This window comes from Arvicola amphibius, chromosome 9 (assembly GCF_903992535.2).
Source record: "Arvicola amphibius chromosome 9, mArvAmp1.2, whole genome shotgun sequence".
Taxonomy (NCBI): domain Eukaryota; kingdom Metazoa; phylum Chordata; class Mammalia; order Rodentia; family Cricetidae; genus Arvicola; species Arvicola amphibius.
Genome location: NC_052055.2, coordinates 69,788,476 through 69,815,890, shown reverse-complemented (window position 1 = coordinate 69,815,890; position 27,415 = coordinate 69,788,476). Strand labels below are relative to the sequence as shown.

General features: G+C 51.8%; 1 protein-coding gene across 2 annotated transcripts in view; it reads right to left on the bottom strand.

Moving 5' to 3' along the window:
* Foxp4 (forkhead box P4) overlaps positions 1-26,915 on the bottom strand; it is a 57,014-nt gene extending 30,099 nt beyond the window's left edge. The window contains exons 1-2 of one of the 2 annotated variants that reach the window (XM_038342853.2): positions 26,559-26,915; positions 7,109-7,343 (exon numbers count right to left, since the gene is read on the bottom strand). In XM_038342853.2, coding sequence (XP_038198781.1) covers positions 7,109-7,327 — 219 coding nt within the window. In that variant the 5' untranslated portion in view covers positions 7,328-7,343; positions 26,559-26,915. The remainder of the gene's footprint in view (positions 1-7,108; positions 7,344-26,558) is intronic. The other variant, XM_038342852.1, reaches the window with a different exon arrangement.
* Positions 26,916-27,415: the final 500 nt, after the last annotated feature.

Genomic DNA, 27,415 nt, shown 5'->3' with positions numbered 1-27,415 from the left:
CGCACCAGAGCACCAGACACTTCAAATGAAGCTCACCTCATTGATCTCAGGGAGACTGAGCAGAAAGTGACACCTGACCCCCTGCTAGTAAACAGCAGGTGTCTAATAAGAGTTACTTAAAAGCTCATCCAGCCCACAAAACTCCTTTCGGACAGATCCAAGGAGGGAACAGCAGGGAGAAGGAGTCAGAGGCTGCCACCACAGACAGAGCTAACCTAGGGGAGCCGGGCGGCGGTGGCGCACGCCTTTAATCCCAGCACTCGGGAGGCAGAGGCAGGCGGATCTCTGTGAGTTCGAGGCCAGCCTCGTCTACAAGAGCTAGTTCCAGGACAGGCTCTAAAAAAGCTGCAGAGAAACCCTGTCTCGAAAAACCAAAAAAAAAAAAAAAAAAAAAAAAAAAAAAGAACTAACCTAGTGGGACACAGGTTCTTGACCAGTAAGGCTCTGTCCTCTCCTCCAGTGAGGAGACGTAAAGATGAAATTACACGGGGGGGGGGGGGGAGGAGAGGGCGGGCGCGTGCGGTGGGGGAGACTATAAAACCCCCAAAGTGATTCTACTTTTCTTCCCTTGGATTTTTTTTTTTTTTTTTTTAAAGAAAGCTTTTTGGAAAAGGCTGTAAATTTTTTTTACACCAACCTCGTAAAAATGACATCGGCACATTCTCAAATTAGAACCATTAAAATGAAAACCAGCAAAGCACAGACACAGACAGGCCCTCCCAGGCGGGAGACATCCTCAGGACGTTCGCAGATTTGGGGCCTTGCCGCCAACTCTACAGAAGGTTCTCGCTTCATAAGAGGTTGGCCTTGGCAGGTGCGGACAACCATGGGCCAGCGGCATAGAAGGGACTTTGTCCTTGGAAGGCTCCTGCGTCTTCCCCTTGCAGGTGCCTTCTCAGCAGCTTGGCTCCGAGGGACATCCAGAGCCAGCTCGGCATGCATGGTTCTGGTCTGAAGGGATGGCATCCAGGCACTGACCAGGAGTGAAAGTGAGGAGGTGGTAGCATGGCTCCTAGCCAGGCCCTCTGTCCTTGCTGTAGAACTCTCCAGAACTGGGTCTACTTCAAACTGCCTGGCCCCAGCCCCTTCTACAGGGTGCTGGATTTAGACCAGAAACTGGCAGGTACACCCCCAGGGGTCCTACTAGGGCATTTCAGAGCAACACCAGCTCCCACGTCAGGTTCCACGGGAGCCCACGGGTGACTGGAATACATACAACCCTCTTCACTACAACCCTCACCCTAAACCCTTCCCCCCAACCCCAACCCCACTGTTCTCCTCAGTGGGGACTAAAATGCTCTGCTGTGGAGAGGAGGAACAGTGGGGAGCTTTCCCCCAGGCACTGAGCCCCTTCCTCTCTCCTAAAGGACCTTGAAGTGGCGAGCAGCCATTACCCCAACCCCTCCAGCCTCCCCCCACCCCCTCCACCCCCGGCTTCTCATCCACCTTCTCATCTCCTTCTGAGCACTCCCGACCCCTGGGCGGTTTTTCTCTCACTCCGCAGCTCCTCTGGGGAGGGACTCCCTCTCCAGATGGACAAAGAGAACTTAGTTATAGGACCAAAGCTGACACAGAGGAATCGAGGGCATGAGGCTGCAGTACTGACCAGCAGGAAGGCTTCAGACAACTGTTGGCAGCCTGTGGGCGGCGGGGCGGGGCTGATCCCCTCTGGAAGCTCCCTTTCCACCCAGTTCTCCTAAGGAGCCTGACAGAGGAGGGCCAGACGGAGGAAAGCCTCTTTCCATTCTTTTCCTCCCCTCCCCCTAGCTCCCTGACTCCCCAACCCCCATCTCTTAGGAGGGGGTGAGTTAAAAGCCCATTACTAGGCTGAGCCCCCCAACCCTTTTGAAACTCCTCACAGGATGTGGACGGGGTGGGATTTGGCCCGGTTGCCACGGCAACTGCAGTGGGAGTTCCCAGACGCTAGGCAACCCTCTGGTGACCCTCTCTGACCTGTCACCCCTTCAACCCAAGGACAATGGGAATGCTGGCTCTGGGGGCCCAGGACGCCTTTCAGTTCAGTAGCCATTGGTTCTGCCTACCCCCACCCTGTTAGTTCAGTCCTCCTGGCCCCAAGTCCAGTTGTCTGCCAGCAAAACCAGAAGTCCCTAAGACCTTCCAAAACCAGGGCAGGGGCACACCTTCCACAGCCCAAGTCCGACGGGAATTTGTGGGTCCCCACAGCATTTTCAGTAGCAGAGGCAGAACAAGGTTCAACTTGCTCAGGCTGATCTCCAACTCAGTGGTAGCAGAAGATGACCTTGAACTTTCGAGGTTCCTTCCCCACCTTTCAAGTACTGGTGTACAAGGCACAGGAGTGACTTCACACCCAGTTTATGCTGAGCCGGGACTCGAACCCAGGGCATCACACGTGAGTGAAAGCACACCACCAACTGAGCTACAGCCCCGCGGCCCTCCCACACCACCCTCACTGGACAGTCTCCAGAGAGTGTGGCTGCAGAAGACACGGAGGCCCCAGGCAGACAATGGAGCTCTGGGAAATACTGAACCGGGGCAGTCAGCAAGGACGCTGTGCAGCCAGAACTGGCCTGGCAGCTGAGCTGGGTCGCCCCCTCACCTCTGTTTAAACAAGGTCCCAGCCTGCTGTTGCATGGAAACAGCGCACCAGCTCTTGTTCCAAAGTGACGTGGCTGCCCTCTTCAGTGCTGTTTGCTCCAGCCTAAAGTCCTGTCAACCGCCTGACTTCTGACTCGCCCTGTCTGGCTGTCTCTCAACTCATTACTCCTAAAGGCCAGGACTGCATTTCCAGGACTTGTTTACCAAAGAGACAGGGACCCACAGACAAAGGGATTGGGGCCGGGAGACCCTCGTAGGGCAGGACAGAATGCCATTTGCAGACTCATTCAGTCAAACCTCTGCCTGAAGCAGGCACTGGAGTGGCTGCCTAGGGCAGTGTGTAGGGTCTTCCTCGCAGTCTTTTTTTTTTTTTTTTTTTTTTTTTTTGACACAGGATTCATATAGGCTAGTCTCCAACTCTACATACCTAAGGATGACCTTGGATTTCTCCATGTCCTGCCTCCACCCCACCTAAGTACTGACAGGTGTTGTTACCATGCTCAGCAGGGATGCTTGTGTGTGTTGTGTGTGCTCACATGTGTGCAATTGTGCTCACCTGTGCAGGCATGTGATGAACACAGATGTTGACATTGGGATGGTCCCCTCAATTGCTTTGCCACATTACTTTAAATTTTTTTATTTATCTCTTTTTCAAGAATTACGGACATGTATAGAATATGCCTAGTACCCCCATCATATCTTCAGATACAGTGTCTCTCACTGAACCCAGGCCTTATAGTTTGTACTATAGTTTGGCCGGCCAGCTCCAGGGACTCCTGTCTCCCCCTTACCCGACACACTAGGCTGGAATTACAGGTTATATATTAGAGCATTCACTTTTCTGTGGGTGCTCGGGCTCCAAGCTCAGGCTCCCAAGCTTTAGAGCAAGCACTCTCCCCACTCAGCCATCTCCAGAGCCCCAGGGCTCTGTCTGAATCAGGGTCTCACCAAGTAGCCCAGACTGTTCCTAAACTTGAGATCCTCCTGCCTCAGTTTCCTGGCTTTATATTTACTCCCCTCCTCTATTTTCTCAAATTAACTTATTATTATTATTAGTTTGTGTGTGTGCGCACACGCATGCATAAGTGCCCAGGTGCCACAGTGCAAGTGTGTGGACAACTTCCAACCATTGGTTTTCTTCTTCCACCGGACCTTGAGTTCAGCGAGTGCTTTTACCCAGTGAGCCATCATCTCCTGGGTCCTGCCTTCCTTTCCTGTTTTAAGGGACCCTATTAGCCAGGCAGGAGGTATTCTCACTCACCAAGACTCACACATGTACTTAGCACCATGTGTGTGAGAAGTTCTTCCTCCTCCCGCACCACCCAGGCGACGGTGGCTGTAGTGGGACCAACAAGGAGAGAGCTGAGCCCTGAACGACAGCCTGGAGGCTGTCAGTGCTGCCTCTGGTGGCCTCATCTGCAAAGTGGGAATGACAGGGCCTCTCTCCCCCCTGGGATGCTGAAGCAATTTAATGACATGTAATGACACAGTGAATCCAAAAGCTGTCTTCTGCAGATGTCCTGCTTATGGCTGAAAGGCAGATGGAACCAACAGATCAACCTCCCTTTCTTGATCTTGCTTACCCTGCCAACAATAACATCTGTTTTCGGGGGGAGGGGCAAAAGAATTGCTGAATGTTCTCCCCCAAAGCCTCAAGTCATCTGCTGGAAGTGGAAGAATGACCCACAGGCTATGTTTTGCTTTAATTGAAAATTTTATAATTTTAATTTTGCAGTGTTATTTTTGAAGTTTAAAGCCAACAAAACCTTTTTTTTTAAGTCTCACATATTTTCCTTGGGCCTGGGCACTTCTCCCATGGTGAGCCCAAATGGATAAAACGGCCCCTTGCCTGCCTGCAAATCCCCATCCCAGATTATTTGTGAAGCAGATACAGAATTTTCCAGGACGTTGGGATGGTCCCCAAAACAAACGGGAACAACTGGAACGCAGAATTGAGATGGTACGTCACGGCCCGTGTACAGGGCAGAGCCCAGAAACTTGATCAGTACAGATGGTTCTGCCTCTCCCGCCCAAACATCTCCCTAGCCACCCAGAGGCCTGTGTTTATGCCTCATGGCGAGCTTTCTAATTTCCTTTTGAAAATTACATTTTATTTACTTAGTTTGTGGATATGTACGTGTGTACACAAACCGCAGTGCATGTGTGGGGGTCAGGAGACAACTTGCTGGAGTCAGGTCTTTTCTTCCACCTTGTGGGTCCTAGGGAATCGAACTCAACTTTGTCAGCAAGCCTCTGAGTCACTTCACTGGCCCCAAGATTTTTGGTTTTGTTTTATTAAAGCTTCCAGTCTAGGCGGCTCCTCCAGCCTCATGCCACATGTGAGGTTTTGCATAGTTTCTCTTTGCAAAGAGATGTAGAAGGGTCCAAAACAGTGTGACCTTGCAAACTTCTAGGGGTCTATTTTTTTTTAAGATTTAGTTTTAATTATGTATATGCATGTATGTCTGTTTGTATATGCACAGGAATACAGGTGACTACAGAGGCCAGAAAAGGGAGCTGAAGCCCCAAACCGGCATTACAGATGTTCAAGCGGCCACGTCAGCGCTATGAATCAAGTCCTCGGCAAGAGCCCATCTTTAGCTATATTTTGATAAAAAGCAGGATTCTGTCCCAGCAGAAAGCACAGACTCAGTGGCTCTCTCTTCCCAGAGATTCTGCTTAAAAAGGGTTGTGACAATGCCCACCAACTCACAAGTATCCCTGAAGATCTGAGTTCGATCCCTGGGTTCCACATGATGGAAGCAGAGAACTGATTCTCCAAAGCTCCATACACATGTACTGTGGCATGTGAACACACACACACACACACACACACACACACACACACGCACGCACACGCACGCGCACACACAATATATATATATAAGAAATGAGATGCCAGGTATAGTGGCTTCCTCCTTTAATCTCAGCACAGAGAAGCAGGCAGATCTCTATGAATTCCAGGCCAGCCTGATCTACATAACACATTCTAGGCCAGCCATTGCTAATAGTGAGACCCTGTCTTAAAAAACAAAACAAACAAACACAAACAAAAAAACCCCCACAAAGACAGAGAGTGACTAAGGAAGGTACCCTAAATTCATCTCTGTCCCCTGTACACAGGACAGGAGCACATATAAGCCAATAACACGCAGAAACTGTTAACTCCTCTGCTTGTTCACAATTACTTGAACTAATGTGAAGCTTCTGGTCCTAACAACTCAGTATTTTAATGGCCAAGTGGCTGCTAAGATGCTGGCTTAGACTCAGGACAGGCCCCTGTGTGATGGGGCGGATCACCTGTAGCATCAGTGAGCTGCTTCTGGAGCAACCCTGAGGACATGGTGAGGTCTAGGGGAGGAGCCTGGGTGAGAGCAAAGTCTGCAAGGTGCAAAGGCCCTGGCTGCACAGGCAAGGATGGGTGGTATGGAACATCCAGGGTCTCCTGTTCTACTTTCCCAGCTGAGGCCCTAAGGGTCAGGACACCAGCAACAGTTGAAGAGGCAAAGTCAAACAAGATGCCTCCCAAGGCCAGGGCTGGCTAGGCCAGCTCTTCTGAACCCTTCAAGCAGGATCCCCTCCACCCCAACCCCTGGGGATCTGCTCATTCATAATCTAACTAGGTTCTCCACCTAGTGCCCTGTCCTTCAGGGTGGAGATTATAGGCATAACAGAGGGGACACAGACTGGGTTCCTAGTGTGAGCCTTTAAAATAAAATACAAGCCTGGGCTGGGGAGATGGCTCAGCAGTTAAGAATATTTGCTGTTCATGTGAAGGCCTTGAGTTTGCTTCCCAGCACCTGTATCACGTGGTTCATAATTGTCTACAATTCCTGTTACACAGTGTCTGACACTCGGAGCCTCTGCAGGCACCTGAACTCACAAGCACATACTGTGTGCAGAATGCAGACATACCCACAATTAAAAATATAAAAATAAGCTGGGTGGTGGTGGCATAAACCTTTCATCCCAGCACTTGGGAGGCAGAGACAGGTGGATCTCTGTGAGTTCAAGGCCAGCCTGGTCTACAAGACAGCCAGGACTGTTACATAGAAAAAAAAACAAACGTGTGTGTGTGTGTGTGTGTGTGTGTATGTGTGTGTGTGTGTGTGTGTGTGTATACCTTTCCCCTCCCTTCCTGGGCCTCTTTCCAGATTCTTTGGCCACTTAACCTCTTCACAGCCTTGGTTCACAGTACAAATAAAGACACCCCTGTGTGCATAGCACACACTCCCAAACCTGCTAATAAAGCCAGTTTTCCAGCCACGTGCTAAGACATCCACCCACTCAAAACAGACTTTCAAAGCCCAGGCAGCTGTCAGTCCTTATGGCTTTGCTGGGACTATTTCAAACTTCATAAACTTGAGTCCCCAGTACCAGGTTCAGGCTAGCCACCAGAACAGCAGACACACAGAGAAGTCCCTGGAGGCTGTCCCTTCTCACTATCTAAAAGCCAGGGTGCTAGGCTGGACGGAGCAGCGACACCCGCGGGGAGGGCGTCTGGGCTAAAAGCCCTGGGAGGTCAGCCTACCTGTTGCTGTTGGAAGTGCAGAAGCTCGGTGGAGCTCATCTCGCCATTGCTGTCAGCTCCGCTGGCGGCGTCCCTGCTTGAGCCATCCCTTCCCGCGGCCGGAGCCGTGCCTGCGGTCCCGGTCCCACTGCCGCCATCAGCCTGCCCAGAGAGGCTGCCCACGCCGTTCTGACCAGACGGAGCCGACCTGATTGTCTCCGATGCAGATTCCACCATCATGTCGTTCTTCTGGGACCTGGAGAAGAGACGTGGGGGAGGGGCTGAGGCGCAAAAAACAGATTTCCAGGGCAGGTTCTACCTGGGACTACAACTGAAAGCTGCCCCACCCACCTCACCCACCTAGGGTGCTCTCTCCCTCAATTTCCCAGAAGCTCCTCCAGAGACCCTCTCAGTGTGTCACCCCTTCCTGAGAGCCTGGTTAAGGAGCAGCTGTATAAGGAAGCTCGGGCCCCTACCCTGCAACCTCCCATTTCGCCCCCCTCCCAGTAGGAGTAGATAGGGGAGGGTAGGAGATGAGCTCTTCCCTGTTCCCTCAGGGTCCTAAACCTGTTTTGGTCTTTCCTTTTAGCTGGGACCTACCAACCCTCTTCCCTTTCACCAGTATGGCCCTTGCCTTTGTTCCCGTGTAGATACAGTTCCCTGGGGGCAGAGGTTGCTTTCCCCAGGATACAGCAGGCCCTAATCAACACAGGAAAGTAATTGCCTAAGCCCTAGTTAGCTTCTGTGGAGGCATCCTGGGGTCCACTACCTATGGTCACACTTAAGCCCTTGGCCCGGCTACCAAAGTAACTCTTATGTCTCTTTTATTACTACCCACAGCCCAAGAGTCCTCCTCAGAGCAGTGAGATCTGTGTTCAACACCCATTTTACTGACGGTAAAACAGAGGCTGTCAGTACAGGCTTAGGTAAAGACTTAGCCTGTTGAATGCCCTCAGTCCAAGCCCAAGCAAGCGTCACCCCCACATGGGATTACTGTAATTCAAGGGGAGAGTGTGTGTTTTGGTTCCCATTCCCAGCACTATGTAAACTGGGGTGGGGAAGGATGAAAAAAACCCCTGTCACACTTATAATTTGAGTTTGGGAGGCTGTGGTAGGAGGAGTCCCAGGCCAGCCTGAGCTACAGGATAACCTGCCTCAAACACAAACACACAGGGCTGGAAAGATGGCTCAGAGGTTAAGGGCACTGGCTGCTAGTTTCTAACACCCAAATAAGAGTGTTCACAACTCCAGCTTCAGGGGATTCGACACCCTCTTCTGGCTGCCACAGACACCTACACAAGTGTGCATCTACACACACACACACACACACACACACACACACACACACACACACACACACAAATCTGAAAAGAAAAACCAAATGAACAAACTAATTAAAAATTGGGTCTTTTAAAATAATTTATTTATTTTATGTACGTGGGTGTTTCGCCTGCATGTATGTCTGGGCAGCATGTGTGTGCAGAATCCAGAAGAAGGCATCAGATCCCCTGGGACTGGAGTTACAGACAATTGTGAGATGCCATGTGGGGGCTGGGAATCGAACTAGGGTCCTATGGAAAACAACCAGTGCTCTTAAGCCCTGAACCACCTCGCCAGCCCCAAATCAGGTTTCTTATCCAAAGCATCAGGATCAAGGCCCAAATGCCCTCCCCTTAAATTCGGAGTGCTGTAAATTCCCCAGAGACAGGTGAACAGCAGGGAGAGCAAAGGGTGAGGAGTTCCCTTCCCCAGCTGCAGAGCATCCCACCAGCTTGACACACACACTTCAGAAGGGGGATGTTAGCATAAAAACTGAAACTAGGAGGGGCAGTGCATGCCTGTAATCCTGGGACTATGACGCAGAGGGATCACAAGTTCAAGACTAGCCTGAGCGGTACAGTAAGACCCTGCTTCACGCCCCAGCATTCACTAGCATGTGCACGCACGGACACACACACACACACACACACACACATACACAGCAAGCTCTCCTCAAATTCTGGACTCTATATTACCCCATGAATAATCACCCTAAAGGGAACAGTTGGCACCCACCATGCCCTAAACTTCCGTTTCCTTGTCTGTCATCCTATCCTCTTGCAGTCCTTTGCAGACAATGAGGGCGCTTGCCCAGGCTAGCCCTCATCAGCTCATTCTCCGCCCATCCCAGGTGAGGCAGAGGTGACGAGGTTCAGAGAGCTAATGATTTGTCTGATGTCACATAGGATCAAGTCACTTGAACATCCAACAAGGACTGGAGAAACCAGCCAGATAATCACATCTTTCTCAGCCAACAGGCTGAGGCTCTTCAGGTAACAGATTAAAGAAACTGTAGAAAGCGGCTGGCTGAATTACTCCTCTCCCCAGGATGAGGCTCCCAGTCCTGTCTTCCTCCCACCCCTTTCCGTCTCTCTCCTGCACCAGTTGTTCACCCATGCTAGAGCAGAGTGAGAGAAAAGGAGGGTGCAGGGGGCTACACCACCGCTCCAGAGACCTCAGGTTTTGACTCTGGACTGTCTCTCTTGTAGTGGATTGGGAGAGGGATCCTAAAGAGTCCATGTACTGCTGAAGTGGCCTTAATGTTCTAGTGAGTAGCTCCCACTCCCAAGTTCTGAGAGGAGCTGGAGCAGGGGTAGAGTGGAGGTGACGGTTTGGAAGAGATTGAGCACCCGGTCCCCAGCCTTTAATAGCTGTGTCAGCCCCAGGGCTTGTAGCTGCCAAATGATGGATGGGTGGGCTCTGGCCTCCACCCACCACAGCACAGGACTTCAGCCCCCTCCCCTGAAACCACCCACCCCGAAAACTACAAGAGTAACTTCCCCCACTCAGGCCTGGACCTCAGCTGGGGGTGAGGGAATGGGAAGACAGCGGGAGCCCACTGCCCACTCAGCTCTCCCTCGCCTCCAATTCCAGCCCTGCTGGGGCAGAGAGCAGCTTCCAACTCAGAATCCCAGACTAGCTGCTCAGAGATCTGAGAACTCCTCGGCTCCATGGGACAAAGACAAGCCTCCCGGGTGTAAGCATGGCCAGGAGAAAGCAAGAAAAATCTGGCAGCTCTTTCTCCCAGGGAAGGAAAAGTGGTCCCCTTCCAACATTCACAGAACACAGCAAAGTTGTAGCTCTGACAGCAAGTTTGGAAAAGGGAGAATGAAAGGAAGGGGGGTGCCAGCAGAGTTGTCCTTTCCTTTCCCTTCCTTTTGGGGAGAGCGGGGGGGGGGCATAGAGATACCAAGTGAACAACATAATTGTGGCAATGTGCCATGTAATAATAGCTATTCAAGGGCTGATCATTCATATTGAACAAGCCTCTCATTTGTATGCTTGAGATTATATGCATTTGAAAAGTCATTTCCGCAGGGTGTATGAATAGCGGCCATTCCCTTCTGACTCGTGCTCTGCCCCTCCAGGGGCCTTGGCCCGCTGACACACACCCGTATACCTCTTTCCAGGTTCTGGCCCACCCACCAACACCAGCCCCTCAAACCCACAGGGCAGGAACTTCCAGGCCCTCTAGGAATCCTCACCTCTGCCCTGGCACACCTGCCCTCCAACCCGAGCACACCACAGCCAACAGCCTCCAGGCTCACAACGCCTACCCACCTCTCAGCAGTGATGTAAGGAAGACGGGGAGTTCCCTGTACCGTAGGTGAGCAGGCACTAACGTCTGGGGCCCAGCCAGCTAGAGGTTGAGTGGGGTGGGGTGCTTAGAGTACACGTTGTTATCAGTGCCTAGTAACTAAGAGGGGGTAGGGCAAACCACTGGTGCGCCTTATGACACTAGGAGAGATGACAGCCTAGGCTCTGTCACAAACCAGCTATGAGCCCTTTGCCTTCCTACATCTCAGGGCCTCAGTTTCCCTTTTCTCCATGAGAAAATAGTTTCAGAAGCTCCTGGGGTGGGGGTGAAGGAACTCCCTAGCTTAGCCGGTGGATGGAAAGTCACAGTATTTGGGTGTTGCTGGGAGCCACCAGGAGGCCATTAGAGTCACAGCTTAGTCCCTTGACCCAAAGGCTCCACCCAACAAGGAACCCAGTTGGCTGACGGCGCATATTCCCGCCCCCTCTGTATACAGAGCCACCCTCCCCTTAGCAGGAGTAACGCTTGCAGTGGGGAAGGACAGAAGCCGAGATTAGACCACTTAGGCCCGCTGTGTGTCTCTGGACAAGTCGCTCTTCACATACTAATCCCTCCAGGCTTGCTGGGTGCCTCTCTGCCCTCATCAGGAGGAGGAGGTGGTGGAGGAGGATCAGGTCAAGGCCAACCTCAACTAACAGCCAGCAGACTGTTTTTCCCCTACCCCCAAAAGCCACTAAGGAGTGGGCACCAAACATTTTCAAATTTCCCTAAGAATTGCTAAGACTAGGCTTCTCACTTCATGCCAGAATTTCCAGACCACTCCCCCACCACATGTCGTGGGTAGTGGAGGACCATTTACAGGGTGTGTGTGTGTGTGTGTGTGTGTGGTGGGGGGTTCAGGATATGGATGACTACAGGTGGGTGGGTCCTAGTCTCTCATACTCCCATTCTCCGGATTCCCTGGCTGAATTCGGAGCAGTAGGCAGCCACGGTCTGGCCCGGGCTCCAGCAGGCGTCCTCGGAAGGAAGCTAGGTCAAAGCCACAGCCACTTCTTCCGCTTTGGGGAACTCCGTGGCCATCTGAGGGTTCCCACTTTCCCTGAGGCTTTTGCCTCTATGATGCACCCCAGTGGGAGCAAAGGCAACAACGCCTTCTTGGAACCAGTCAGGGTCCGCCCCGTCCCCTCCCTGCCGGAAGTGACGAGTTGCACCTAGCTTGAGGCCAAAGGGGCACTCCGGACCTGGGGTGCTTTTGGGAGGCGGAGAGGAAAAGACACCAGAATCCTACACGTGGACAAACCTTTTGTGCCTTTTCGCGGGCCCATATGGCGTGGGGAGTATTAATTACCGTCGCGTTTTAATTAACAGTCGCTTAATCTGAGCCGTAACATTTGCCACGACACCCTGTGCCTCGCCGCGAACCCGCGCCGCCCGCCCTGCCAACTCATCAATTAATTTTTATTGACGTTTTCTTCCCCCAAACAGGCACAATACCAGGGTTTTCCAATTAACACCTCCGCGATCTCTAATTAGTGCAATTAACAGACTGATGGATGCCCGGAGTTTACCCGCGAGGGAGGGGAGGGGGAAGGGACCGAGAAGCTCCGGACGCGCGTTCCCGGGAGCAGCAGCGCGGCAGCAGGCGACAGATGGGGGCGTGGCCATGGGTCACCTGTACCTGAGTCCGTGGCCCCTGAAGCAGAAGGTGGCCCTGATGAGAGCCTGACACTTAGGGCTAGAAAACTGGTGTCTAGCTGCAGCCCTGTAGGTCACAAACTTGCTGAGCGATTTGGAGCAAATAAGTGGATGTTGTCTGCTTAAAACTCTAAAGGAGGCCGAGGAAGTTGATTGCAGTAATAGACAGAATGTCCTAAAGCACAATACCATGCAGGAGAAAGAGCCCAGGGATGAACCAACACCTTAGTGTGCTTGTACTGCGCTCCATCTGAGAGGTAAATTCTGTTGATCTGAGAAGGACATAACTTGTATTGCAGTTTCCCGGTCAGCTGACCTGCTTGTCTGGGGCAGCAGGGCTCTGAGGATGAGAGCAAGCTTCAGTGGGAAGAGCTAGCTTTCCCATGGTCCAAACTAGTCAGTTGGTGGACCTCTGAGGCCATGCATTCACTCAACAAGCATTTAGGGTCCGATTAACCTAAAAACTGAGATCTAGCCACAAGAGCCCGAAGGGTAGTCCTTTCTGAGTGGAATGGAAAGACTCAACAAGGCAAATAGAAGAGGTGAAGGCCCCACCCCTCATGTTTCCTCTGAGTATCTGTCTTTGAAAGAGTGGTCACTTGTGGGGGTTCTCTCCTCCTCTACAGCTAGCCAGTCAGGAGTATGTTGTGCCAACAATGATCCTTCGCCAATCATAGTTTCAAAAGGCACTAAGCAGCACCAGCGTGCCAGGCTGGGTACGCAGAGAACAGGCATTGGCACGCCATTCTAGAGCTCACCTTCCCAGGGGAGAGAAATGATAGGCATAAGTGCACTTCTCAGATTGAGATGAATTCTATCCAACGTGAGTATAAGGAGTAAACATAGTACTTTTATTCATTCTTGAGAAATTCATACATGCACACAGTGTCTTTAGGTCATATGAAACCTCTCCCCACACTCGGGGCTCTACCTTAAATGAAGTTTGGATTGGGGAAGGTCTCTTTTGCTGAAATGAAGTAGCTATGAAGGATGAGCAGACTCAGCCAGGCAGACTGTAGCCTGAATGCCCAAAAATTGCATGCAAAGGCCTTCATTTCACTAAAAGAGAGCCTACTGGGTTCAGACGTTTCTAGGACTAAAGGTCTTTGAAATAGTGACATTTCCTAGATCACATATAACAACACACATGAACATGACATAGAATAGAGTAAGGTGCACACCTTGTTTGTCTATTCCTTTCTCTCTGACTATCCTGCTAATGAATCTTTAGTAAGGAACAGAGAGCAAACAGCTTTTCAGGGCCATCAACCTTGGTCCCACAGGCAGCTGAGTGTACCTCTCAAGTCAAGGACCCAAGGACTCAATGCATCTCTGACCTTCACTGGTTACAGGCTGCCAGGAATAGAGAGGGCGCCACACAGGAGCCCACGTCAGCCACTCACTTGCCGTTCTGCAGCTAACCCTTTCCTGGCATGATCCATGACACGGAACAGTGAGGTCCCCAGCCTGAAGCTTGGGGTCCAGATCTCTGGCTGATACCAGTAAACCTTCCTTCCTTCCTTCCAAGGGTGCTTCAGACTCATTAAAGCATAGGGCATGAACAAGACAGTCAGAAAAGGGCAATTCCTGGGGCTCCCAAAGGCCCTGCTGCAGGCCCACCCTTTGAAGGAACTGGAGTTAAAAGTTCACTTGACCCCTTCCAGCCTTCTGTTCGGCTTCTAAGAAAAGCTAAGGTAGGAACAACCAGCTAGAAGGCCTCTAAAGGCTGCAGGTCCAGCTCACGGGTATAGCATTCGCCTGCCATGAGCAACAAACACCCTCTCCCCAAGTTCCAGGATAGGAACTCGGGGGCTTTCCCATCTGTAGATCAGAGGCTAGCACCTCAGCTTCCCCACCCACCTGTGCCTGAGTGCCAAGCCAAAGATCCTCTGTAAATGGCATGTGGCACCTTAAAAGCTACCTGCCCCCAGATCCAGGGACCGGTCAAGTCCTCTTAGCACAAAACTTCAGGGCTAGAGGGGCAGGGCAAGGATGGACCCATTTCAAAGGGTCACCTGGCCCACACAGCCCTTGACTGGGAAGCTGTTCCTGGGCTACCTTTGGGGGGAAGGGGGTCTTTTCTCAAGTTTCAAAATTTTTTTATTTTCTTTTTTTAAAATTTTATTTCATGTGCACTGGTGATTTTTCCTGCATGTATGTCTGTATAAAGGTGTGGGTGCTCTGGAAGAGCAGTCACTACTCTTACCCACCAAGTCATCTTTCCAGCCCCATTTTTTATTTTCCAATTCTAAAAGCAAAGGACATCTTGGAAAAATATTCTAGGAGGGAGATGTATAGCTAGGTATGGGGGCATATACCTATATTATCATACATCATGCATTTATGCCTATATCATATGGTATATATCTATATCATACGATATGTATATGTGCCTATACTATATGGTATATATGCTGATATCATATGCTATATATGTCTATATCATATGCTATGTATATATGCCTATACCATATGGTATATATATGCCTATATGCATACCATGTCCAGTATGTATGCCTATAATCACAGCACTTGGGAGACTGAGCCAGGAGGAAAGAGTTTCAGGCTAGCCTGAGCTACACAGCTAGATCCTGTTTTAAAAAACAAAAACCATGCCAGCAGTGGTGGCACACACCTTTAATCCCAGCACTAGGGAGGCAGACGCAGGCAGATCCGCCTGTCTGTCAAGTCTGAGGCCAGCCTGGTCTACAGAGTTCCAAGACAGCCAGGGCTACACAGAGAAACCCTGTATTGAAAAACTAAAACAAAAACCACAACAACCAGGCCTGGCATCGTAAGCCTGTAATACTGGCTTAGAAGGCAGAGGCAAGAGGGTGACTGGAAATTTGAGGTCTACATAACACATTCTAGTTCTCAAGCCCTTAGAGTCCGATACATGGACTGTCTTCACTTATCTTCACTTAGGAGAACATTTTGCTTAGAAGGTACAGTTATTTCTTCATCTTCACTGCTTTTCATTTTGATTTCCTTTTTTCTGAGATATGATCTTACTACCTTAGGTAGGCCAGGATGGCCTGGAACTCCCATGATCCTCCTGACTTTCCCAGTGCTGGGGCCACAAAGCCACTACCAGGCTTTAGAATCACATTTTTTTTTTTTTTAAGGTAAAACTGGCAATTTGCTGAGGATGACCTTGAACTCTTGATTCTCCTGGTTCCTCTTCCCAAATGCTCATATTACAGGTGTGTGCCATCGCTGCCCAGCTTTGGAACTGTATCTCTTTATAGCTCTTGATTTCATTGGTGTCCATTGATTGAAGCTTCACAAGCCTTTGGGGCCGCTTCTTCCACTGCGCAGCTCCTTCCCAGACAGTCTCAGCTCTGCATCAGGAAGCCAACACTAAGCCCCTTCGCTATGCACAGCTCCCAGTACAGAGGTGCTGGGTGGGCCTTGCCCTGCAATGGATACTGAGTACATACGTGTGGTGGAATCCTGGCAAACAGAGGTGAAAAAACCACAGCTCTGGCTTTGGTGGAGTGCAAAAGGACCATAAGCAACAAAGGTACACAAGCCTCTTCCTGACCAAAAAAAAAAAAAAAAAAAAAGCCTTAAAGACAAACCATTCCTACTTCGTACTCTCGGTCAGTTAAGTCAGACTCTGGGGAGTGATGTAGGCATGGCCACCTCACACAGCCTTCTCCAGGACCCTGAACTACAAACACAGCTGGGGTGGAGAAACTCAGTTACACACACACACACACACACACACACACACACACACACACACGCTCCACTTTGCAAATGTTATGTCAGGCACTAAAACAAAGGAGGGGAACCTAAAGGGAGTGTGGTACTTTGGAAAGGCCCTGCAGATTACTTCTGAGCTAAGTTACAGGCAGTAAGCCTCCAAAGCATAATTTGCCAATGTGTTTCATTCTGTGTGTCACTGTCTGTCTTCATGGTACTGGAGACTGAGCCTAGTTCCTCACGTACGCCATGCAAGGGCTTACCACTGAGCTACAACATCAACCTTTCAAAAAACCTTTCTTTCCCAGAAAGTGTCAGGTAGGGTTTCCCTGAGGAACCCAAGGCTGGCCTTGAACTCACTCTGTAATCTAGACAGGCTTAAATGTGCCTCAGCCTCGTGAGTAGCTGGGATTATGGGTCCAGGCCTGAGAGCAGCCTGTGCTTCTTAATCGTCCTCAACCCACTCAAGAGTCCTTGCTGGTCTCCACCATACCCTCACCCTCTTCCCTCAGCCACACTCCCAGGCTCACTTTGAAAGAGGAACAAATAATTGACAAGGTCATCTGGTCCCAGACCCTTCCCAGCGTCCCACCCCAGTGGTGACAAACCCATGGACCTCAGACACTCTTCACTGCCACCTTCTGACGTCACCAGACCTGGTAAGGAAGCCTCATTCAATACTCTTTCCTATTACCATGACCAAAAGGAAGGATTAACAGAGACAGGACAAGAGAGACAGAGAGAAGCAAAGAGCCCACTCCATCTCATTAAGAAAGTAAACATAAGTGCCATCTAAGTGTCTAATTAAGCTTCTAATTAGTCCCTGCTTGTTACTAATGCAAATTAGATTACTCCGCTTAACTACAGCATGTCCACAACACCCTTGTTAATTGCGGCCTTTTGAAATTAAATTACTCCCTAATTAGCATATCAAAGCCATTGATTCGGAGCTGGGAGAGAAGAGGGCAAGAGGAGCCTAATGCCAAGTTTGGTTAATCAGACAGAGCTAATTAAATAGTGACGTCTTACGTGGGGGGCCTGCCGGTTCAGGGGTAGGGGCTACCCATTCAGGGCTCAAGTGACCATCTGGAGCCTGTCTGGAGCCTGGTTCTGGTGGTGCCCTTGGCACCAGAGGCTCCTGTAGGCCTGCGGCAGACCACCTGGTCTGACACTCCATGGCCCTTGACCCAGCCCTGGCCCCTCTGTCTCCCCAGAAGATTTCTAGGCATGGGATTCAGAAGGCTCTTGGGCACTGATTCAGGGACATCTAAGACACAGCAACACACAAACAGGCAAAGGCTGAGCGAACACTCCTGCACTCTCTGTCCCTGCCTCAAGGTTAGGTTCAGAAGGTGCCTCATTCTCTCTAGGCCTCAGTGGGCCAGAATCCACTTGTGATCCCATTCTTAGAGAACCTCCATATCAAATAACTGATAACAAGAGGCATCAAATTGTTTTCTTGGGGATGTGAGATTCTGATGAAGAGAAATCTCATCGCTGGGGATCGAGTAGAAGGTGGGAGGCAATGATCCTTCTAAAAAGGCTCTTGCCCAAACAAGACATACACAAGAAGGTACTTTGTACTTGTACAGTCCCTGGAAGCATGAAACCTTAAAATTCACTTCACAGGAAAAAGGGGGAAGACCTCCTAGGATTGGAGCTTAATGACATCTGGTTCAACACCAGTACCACAAGAACCACCAAGATCTGAATGCCACTGTCAATTCCTAGCAGCAGCATGGGAATAGGAATTTGATTTCAGCAAGAATTTCCTTCCAGGTCTTCTCTGAGCCTTTGGAGTCTTCAAGGCACCTTCTCCCTATCCCACCCTACCTTTATCTCCTTAAAGAATACTGGGATCATGCCGGGCGGTGGTGGCTCACACCTTTAATCCCAGCAGACACAGGTGATCTTTGTGAGTTCAAAGACATCCTGGTCTATAGAGGGAGTTCCAGGACTGCTGTGGGATAATGCTCTTGTACACAGTAAGGATTTGTCACTTGTGTTAGTTTAATGAAACACTGATTGGCCAGTAGCCAGACAAAAAGCATAGGCAGGGTGACCAGACTAGGAGAATTCTGGGAAGAAGAAAGCCTGAGTCAGTCACCAGCCAGATGCAGAGGAAGCAAGAGGAGAATGTCTTACTGAGAAAAGCTACTGAGTCACAAGGCTAAACACAGACAAGGATTATGGGTTAATTTAAGTTGTAAGAGCTAGTTATTAATAAGCCTGAGCTAATAGGCCAAATGGTTTATAATAATAGAAGCTTCTATGTGTTTCTTTGGGAATGAATGGCTGTGGGACCAGGTGGGACAGAAATGCCCATCTACACAGGACAGACAGGGCTACACAGAGAAACCCTATCAAAAGGGGGGGGGGGAGAAAACAACACAACAAAACTGGGACCAAGCTAATGTCCATGTGAAAAGATGTTAACCAGCTTTAATCCCAGAAATTGAAGGCAGAAACAGGAGAATATATATGAACTTGAGGTCAGCCACAGCTACACAGTAAGACCCTGTTTCAAAAAGAAGGAAGGAAAGATGGAAGGAAGGAAAGAAAGATCTGGAGTTAGAGAGATGGTTTAGTGGTTAACAGCACCGGCATCTCTTCCAGAGGATCCTATGGGAGCCAGGCACACGTGATGCACAGACATATATGCAGGAAAACACCCATACATGTAAAACAGAAAGAAATGAAAGGTGCTAAGTAGTAGCCCCTCTGTAGCTAAGACGGCCACTAAAGAGGCCCAGGGAGAAGAAGCTGTCACTCAACCTCAATGTGTCCTCACTGCACACAAGTGTAGGCTGTGTTTGCTTGTTCAAAGGAAGCCCGAGTGGGAATATTTATGTGACTCTATGTGACATTCCCCATGGGTTGACCTGTGTGGCAGCCAACAAAAAAGCAGGGGTGAGGTCAGTCAGCTTGTGACACCACTCCTGCTCCTAAAATAATGAAGCATTTCAAGAGTCACGTTCCATGGCAGGGGATTCCTGCTGTGACAGACCACCTCCCCAGGCCCAGGTCCTTCATCTGTCAAATGGGAGCAATAATCACACCCTGGGGGTCACCAGGTTGTGGTAGATTAGGATGAAGAAGCTGCAAGCCAGTGGTTCTCAACTTCCTAATGCTGCATCCCATCAGTACAGTTTCTCATATTGTGGTGACCCCAAACCATGAAGTTATTTCATCTCTACTTCATAACTGCAATTTGACTACCATTATAAATTTCAATGTGAACATCAGATATGCAACTCTGGAGGGCTGCAGACCACGGGCTGAGAACTGCTGCTTGAAAGCACGCTTCTTCACTGGGAGGCATTAGAGAGCCTTTCCAGCATCTTCCATTCTAGGGATGGGGCCTGGACTTCCACTCTGAATAACACTGAGGGCTGAAGTCGCTTATCCTGACTCTCAGGAAGCTGGGGTGGGGGCAGGGGGCCATACTGGTGCTCTCTGCCCTACAAATGATAAATTGATCTGCCAAGGGCGACAACTTCTAAATAATTCCTAAAAATGATGGCATTTTCTTTGAGCCATGAACCAGCTCCCAAATAAAGACACAGAGACTTAATTGAGTGCTCAGCCTTAGCTTAGGCTTGTCCACTAGTTCTTTTTACTTAATTTAACTGTTTCTATTCATCTAAACATTTTGCCTCAGGCTTTTTTCTTTCTTTCATTTTGTATGTCCTACCTTCCTACTTCCTCCCTCCCTCCCTCCCTGTCTGTCTGTCTGTCTGTCCTCTGGCATCTTGTTTTCTTTCTTATTCCACACCATCCCAACTAAGAAACCCATGCTAAGCTCCTCCCTGCTACTTCCTGCCAACAAGTTGCTAACCCCACCTCTCTGAGTCTACGTTAATTTTATTTAATTAACAAAAAAGCAACACATCTTTACATAGTTAAACAGATGCAACATAAACAAATGCAACACATCTTTGCTAGTTAACCGAATATCCCACAACAGACCAGGGCAGCAGGAGGATGGGTCACTGAGATGACTCAGCAGGTAAAGGTGCATCACCAAGCCTGACATCCTAAGTTTGATTCCCAGAGTCCACAGAATAGGAGAGAACCAACTCGCAGGAGCTGTCCTCGGACTTCTACACGTCTGCCATGGTACGTATTCACAGGAGAGACCCCTGCTTTGATCTCTCTGTGTGTCTCTCTTTCCCCATCTAGGATGTAGCTATTCCAACCCCTCCCAAGTTCTAGCCCCTGGAGTCAGGGGCAGAGACAAACCCTGAAGGGTGAGGTTTTGTTTATTTAAGGAGAAACCAAAGAGAGAGGTGGACTCCCTGACAAGGCGAGACTAGCCAGTACCCAGCTGGAAGTATCCATCCACATCAAACCTGGCAGAGGGGCTCAGAGCAGAGCTTTGATTTTAGAAAATATGTGAAATTAAAAGCAGAAAGAAAGAGTTTGGGGGAAGGGTTGGGCTGTCCTGGTTAGTGGGGGATGGGGACAGAAACACATAAGGGCCAAGCTGCAGCACGCCTCTCGGAGCGCTCTCCCAACGAGATTCAATTAATTGATAACAAGAGGCATCAAATTAATTTCTGGAGGATGTGAGATTCTGATGAAGGGAAATCTCGTCGATGGGGATCGGGCGGGAGGAGGCGGGCAGCACCCCTTTTAATCAGGTTCTGGCTGTCTAATTGGCAAAGAGGTGGCTTGAGGGGTCACAGGGCCCCTTGCCCTGAGTTCCACAGCGCTCCCTTCAGGCAGCCCCTTCAGGGGCAGAAGGCCATGCTGCCTTGGCAAAGACTGTGACCATCCTCAACTGAGGCCAGGGAGAGGAGGCGGTCATTCGTCAACTACACTGTAGGAAACTGGATACCCACAGAGAACATGGCAAAGGCCAGGCAGAAAGTTAGGACTTTGGTGGCAGTGCCTTACAGGGATCCCACAGTGTACTTGGAGGACCCAGAGAATCATCCCAGAGCACAGGGAGAATAACACTTAGGGGCTGGCTATAGCAAAAAGCAGATCATGAAGTCTGAGCGGAGGTGGGGAGAAGTCCATGCTCTGGTGGGTTTGGTCTCACAACCCACGATTGCCTTCCTGGGCTCAGGTCTCCGCCATCTGCAGCCTTTCATCAAGGGGCAAGGATGTTTGATGCTCCTGGGACTCAGCAAGATGCCAGGGGAGCCACTGGGAGCCTCCGTCACCCCTGTGCTCCAACTAGGGAGAAGGGCAGGTAGCTTGTGGTCTCTGGGGGAAACCCAGGTGAGAGTCTCCCAAGGGAATAGAGGTAAGACCTCAACAAAGCCTCCTGCTCTGAAGGCCACGAGCCCCTGCCCTTACTCCCCCAGCCCTTCCAGCAGCTGCTCCTCACCAGACTGTGGGCATACCTTGATGTTTCCTCCTCTCTAATTCTCTCTGGCAGGACATTTTCCTTCCTCCACACAGGGAATTCCTACTGAAAAGGGAAGTCCCAAATAGTGACTTCTTCAGACCTGGGTCTGGTAGAAATGCAGGCCCAGCTGGAATCATATCCCAAGAGCTAGCTCTGGTTTGGCAGGATTGAGGAAACCAGAACTCAATGCTCACCTGCCCACCCCTTCATTTCCCCCTCACACTGGGGTGGGGGAGGAGTAAGGCAAGAACTCTGCCCCAGCATGTGACCCCTGTCAGAACACCACCCTCTCTTGTCCCCAGCACCCATCTCAAAGATCCACATTCGCCTACTTACTCCAGTTTGGGCTTTTGGAGTTGCAAGAGAGCCTCCTCTTATTTCCTCTCTTCTTTAGGTCCTGCCAATGTGTCTGCTGCACACAGCAGGCACTGGGGTTTGTAGAAACGCCCATCTCTATTCCCAAAATCCTCCTCAAGCCTGGCAGCCATCACTTTTCCCTCTCTTCCTACCAGTCAGAAACTGAGATATGTCATGCTCCACAACACGCTAGACTGACATACAGACAGATTTGTGTCACCTCTGCCCCCTCCCTACTTCAAACAAATGGCATGCTTAATTCTGCATACTGTCCTATTATGAGGAAATCCACCATTTGCTCCCCCTACCCATTTATACAGTAGTAGCTGGGGTCAGATGCCATCAGAACCAATTCCAGTGCGAAAGCAAATACCCTTCACGTCTATCTGGTACCACCCATGCAGCCCAGTCATCCTCAGGCAGTGGTGGAGGAGAAGGACCCCAAGAGATGAGGACACACCTGGGGCTGGAGGTGCAGGCTTCTGATAGGGTTTGGGAGAAGATGTATGACTTTGTTGCAGGTAAGTGGGCAAAAGCATGTACGTGCGTGCGTGCGTGCATGTGGGTCTCCGTCCATCTGTCCTGGAACCAAGGAAGGTGATATAACAAGGAAGACTGCATGGCCCCTCACCCTGTGGTTCCATGCAGAAGGCACCTTTTGTGGGGGGTGCTTTTGTTTTTCAGCCCATCAGTGTACCTCAAGTCTTCTGAGAGAGCCCAGAGCATACACAAAGTCAGAGGCCATAGGCAGAGGATTCCCACTGAGACCCAGGATCAGTGCAACTGGCCGTAAAGTGTTCATTTCCACAGAGAATTCCAGCTGGTGATGGGAAGGACTGACAGCTTCAGGGTCCCTGCAGGAAAAGTTCTTGCCTCTCTGAGCCAACCATTCAGCGGCAGGTCTCAAACCTGAGGATCTCTGCCTGACAGCTTCATGTAAGGACAGGAGGCGCCATTCCCAAACACTAGGAATCTTTCCTTTTAAAAAAAGAGAAGATGCTAGTCTTCCAGTAATTTTTTTTCTCCTCAGTCTTCTGGAGAATTCTGTCTCATTTGTATTGGTATCTATTACCACCCTAAGAAGACCTAAGGGCCAACCCAGGGTAGGAGCAGGCAGAAAATGCAGGAAGTACAGCTCAGACAAGCAAGGGAGGTGGCCGGCTGGGCCAGGCTGGTGAAGTGTCAGCCCTCTATCCCCTGGCCTTCTCACTTGCCCAAGGCAGAGGCTCCAGCCCCTGGTTATTCTGGATCCCAGCAACTTAGTCTCAGCTCTGTGCCTGGGCAGCAGCGAAAACCTCACACGAGTTACCACTTCTCTCTGGCTTCATTTTCCAGCCTATAAACTGAAGGTTTATACCCCAGCATTTCCAGTATTCGGCCTGATAAATGGCCTGGCAGTGCCAGTAAACCAGTTAGAGAAAAGAAAATGAAAAGCGTGCCATCACTGGGTGGCACTCTGAAGGCCAGACGCTTGCTAGGGCGTGAAACTTTCCTCCCATTCAACCTCCAAGCTGCTGCTCTACTCTGGGCATTGTTGACCTACTTTACAACCTAAGAAAATTGAGGTTCTAGCAGCTTAATTAAGTTCCCTAGAGCCCTATCTCAAGTGCCAAATTCCAAAGCCCTTTTTACTCTGACACACGTATGGCCCTAGGGAGACACGAGCTATGTGCCTCGGGTTCTAGGGCTCCGGAACCACCTCAGAGGAAGCTATTCTCAGCCAATGGAGGCACAGAATTCCAGCAAAAAATGGGCCCATGGCTGCCTTGGGCCTGGGGAAACTGAGAGGATAGGAAAGAGGATGGGGGGCAGAGAAACTGAGAAGCCCCTAGGATGGAAGGAAGTTAGCACTGTTTGGGCAATAAGAATAAAGGCCTGAGCTTAGCACATTGCAATCTAGAGGGGAAATCTTCCAAAAGTACCACGGGCAGTGAAGGGTTAAAATGTAGGAAAGGAAGGATGGCTTCGTGGGGAGAAGCCCCTTCCCTCCCTCACACAGTCCTCTGAAATCAAACCCTTGCATGCCACCTACCTCCCCATCACATCTGTCTCATCTATTCTGGTAAGCTGAGGTCCAGAGAGGAGGCTCCAGACCCTAGCGCCCAGCCTGGGATCTGTCCAGGCAAGGAGGGGGCTCAGCAAACACTGAGGAAATTACCAGATCAAAGAAAGCCACCCCCTTCCAATCCTCCTGGAGTCCTCCCCTGCTAGGGAAAAGGTGCTTTGGAGTGAGGGCCCAGCAGGATATGCGCATTCTTGGCAAGAAGGGACCTACCTAGCAGACTGACAGAAAGGGAGCTTCTGGCCAAAGGTAGAGGAAAGGGGTGGGAGATATCTAGGAAGGAACAGGCACAGCTCCATCAGAAAGTTGGGCCTGACTAGTCCCCCATGCTCTCCTGCTCCTCAATTCCAACCTAGCCTTAGCCTCAGAAGAGACTAAGGGAGAGTCTCCTCCAACTTCCAAGGTTGGGCTAGGGTAAAATATAGAAGGAGCTTGGTGAGGTGTGTGGAACACACCTGAAAACCCAGCATCCAAGAGGCGGCGGAAGGACACTGTACGAGGCTGGCCTAGGCAACATAAAGAGACTGTCTCATGTCTCCCCAGCCCTCCTACAAAACAAAATAAAAACAACAAAACACAACCAGGCACTTAAGGGTCCCCGCAAGTTGAGGATCATATATCACGGGGTGTGCAGCAAGTGTGGAAGAGGAGGTCCTAGAACAGCCCTGATACCAGGCTACCTTGCCCAACTGACTAGAGTGGTGGACATTCTTTACACGCGCTGTTCTAAGGGTATCTCAGAGCCAGCAAGCCATCCAAGGGCCCCTCCGACCTCCAGACGACAGCCCCTGAATCACCCTGGCAAGGTAAAGTTTCTCAAGTTTAAGGAGAAAAAAAGAGAAAGAAGGAAAGCCTGCAGACTTCCCCACAGCGGTTTTCCGCGGGGGCGGGCAGAGGTCGTCTGAGGCCGACCGCTCCCCTTAAGGAGCCTCCCCTGGCTCCTCGGTTGATTTCAACCAGGGGCTTAAAATGCCGGTACCGCAGGGTACCTAGGCCAAGGGGCCTACCCACTGAGGTTGGCGGGGGTGTGGGTGGGGGTGGGGGCTAAGCTTCTCCAGGAAGCGGTGGAAGAGCACGGACCACCCGCTGCTCCTTTCTTCGTGTGAGATGGGACACTCGCGCAAAACAAAACGACTGTCGCGGAAGCTCCCGACCCCGAAATCCAGCCCCAACGCCGTCGACTGCCAATCCAGGTAAAGACGCTTTAAGTTCAAGGTAAAAATCCCGCATTAGCCAAAACTCTTTTCGACTTGCTCTGGAACCACCAAACGGTGGATTTGGACTCAGGTTTGTTCTTCCTGGTCCCCTTCCCCGCTCAGAGCGCCACGGTCCATCGGGTGGGTAGACCTGTGTAAAGGTGCACCACACGCGCCTATCTTTGAAGTCCCAGGTGCCAAGCAAAGGAACGTGGAAACACGCACGGCGGTGTAAGAGGCCCGGGATGCAGAGGCGGGGGCACTGCCCGAGAGCAGGGACAGCCCCCGATACCCTTGTCCTCCCAACCTACAGAGTCGGCAGATGCTACATGAGGGTGTTCACGCGGTAGCCTCACTTGGGGAAGAGGGTCAATCTGTGATGGTCACGCTTCTGCCTCAGAATCCGCGTCCCACGAAATCACAAGTTCCTTCACACAGGTGGCCGCGGCCCCAGGTCTCTAAGCGCCACCGGGTTCTGCTCCGGCGCAGCCCAAGAGGCAGAAGTTTTACGCAGAAGAGGAATGCAAGATTTGAGCACCGCCGAGGGTGGCCGCGGGTCAGAGAGGTGTTGGGGAGACGAAAGGGCTGTCTAGTGAGTCACCAGAGTGCTCGGTCTGGAGAAATGGGGTCCGGCTCGGTCAATCCGGCAGCCTCATATCTCTGGTGGCATTGGGCCCTCCGTCCAGTCACTTTATTCCCCCACAACCCTGCAGGAGCCCTATTCCAGTGGGGGAGAGTATCCACCGGGTCAGTCCCCCACGGACCAGCTCCAACACACAAAAATCACAGGGGCCATTTCCAGTCTCTCTCAAGTCCCCAAGAAGTTTTTCCGCTCTATCTCAGATCTGATTAAGGGATGAAGGGAAAGAAGGTTGACTAGTCTCAGCACTTCCGAGGTGCGACCAAGGCGACAAGGTGTTTGAGATTGTTGGTCGTATCCCCCAACCCCCCCTCCTCAAGTCCCTCTGCCTCCTGCTAGTCCTGGGGAGTCCCGTGCAGACTGGACTTGGGGGGGATCCCACTTCACCACTTCCCTTCCCGGTTCAGGAAAGTCCGGGCCGGGAGTATTCTTTGTCTCACTCCGGGAGGGGGGGTCGCGCCCCCTAACACCCCATTCCCAGCAGCGAGGCCAGAAAGGGGCGGAGTCCAGATTCTTGGGGCAGGGCGGGCCTCAGTGGCCTCTCCAAGCCGCCCCCATGGCCGGCTTCCCGCTGCCCCCCAACCCCGCGCCGCAGCCCCCACCTGTTCCCCAGACAGCTCCAGTCCGCTGGAAGCCCGGGCCGAGGACAGGGTTTCGTACCCACTGGGGTCAGTGCGACGCGGCCGGCCCCGGTTGGAACAAAGTGCTCCGGCCCGGGGCCGGGCTCCTCCCGGCGCCCGGCGCGCCTCGGGCCGGCAGTTTGCAAACACAAAGTGAGCCAGGGAGCAAGAGAGAGAGTGAGCGAGCCGGGGAGTTCGACGAGTCGTCAGCCCAGCCCCCACCCGAGTCCCTGGGGTCTCTTGGATCGGTCACCTACCTGTCCGGCCCGGCCGCTCAGTGCGGGCTCCGGCCCGTCAGCCCGCACGGGGCATGGGGCTCGCTCGGGTCGCAGCCCGGGCCCGCCGCCACCCGCCGGGACTGCCCCTGCGCGCCGCGCCGCTCCGAGGCGATCTTTCCAGCACTGAACGCCGCGCGCTTCAGCCCCTCGGGGGCATCGCACTTTGTAGGGTGGCTCGGCTCCCTCAGGCTTCCGATCTTCCTTCCCAGGGCTCCCGCGACGCTCCTAAGCTCGCTCCGGCTCCGGGGCTCCGGGACCCCGGCGTCCCCGCCCCCGGCCCAGCCCTGGTTCCGGCCCGGGCTCCTCCCCGCCGCGCCGCGGCCGCCTGCGCCGCGCCCTGATCGCGTGCTGGGGGGCTCCGTCCCGGCCGCCGGTGGCACTGTCCGGCCCGCTGGGGCGGCCGGCTCCGGACTCCGAGGGGCTGCGACTGAGCCCCGGCTGCGAGTGGCTGCGAGCGAGCGGCTCGCGGGCGGGGCGCACCGGGCGGAGGACCGGAGGGGTGGAGGGAAGGAGGGAGCGCGCCGAGCGACGGGGAGGAGGGAGCGAACGAAAGAGCGGCGGAGGGAGGGGAGACTAACTTCTAGTGCTACCATAATTCGCCTAAAGCAGGTGCAGCCACTTTTTGCCCCCGCCAGGCGGCCAGCGGCAAGCTGAAGAAGACCACGTGGACCAAACTTTGGGGAAGGAAAAATGGGAACGCTGGGCTACAGATCTGCCAAAGCAGATAGGCCGCAGAGGTTCACACTGGCCTGGGGACCCAGCCTATGGGACGCTTTATAAACTCTGGCCTTTTCCAGGAGCCTGGAGGTACGGCCAAGTCCTGCTGGCACACGGTT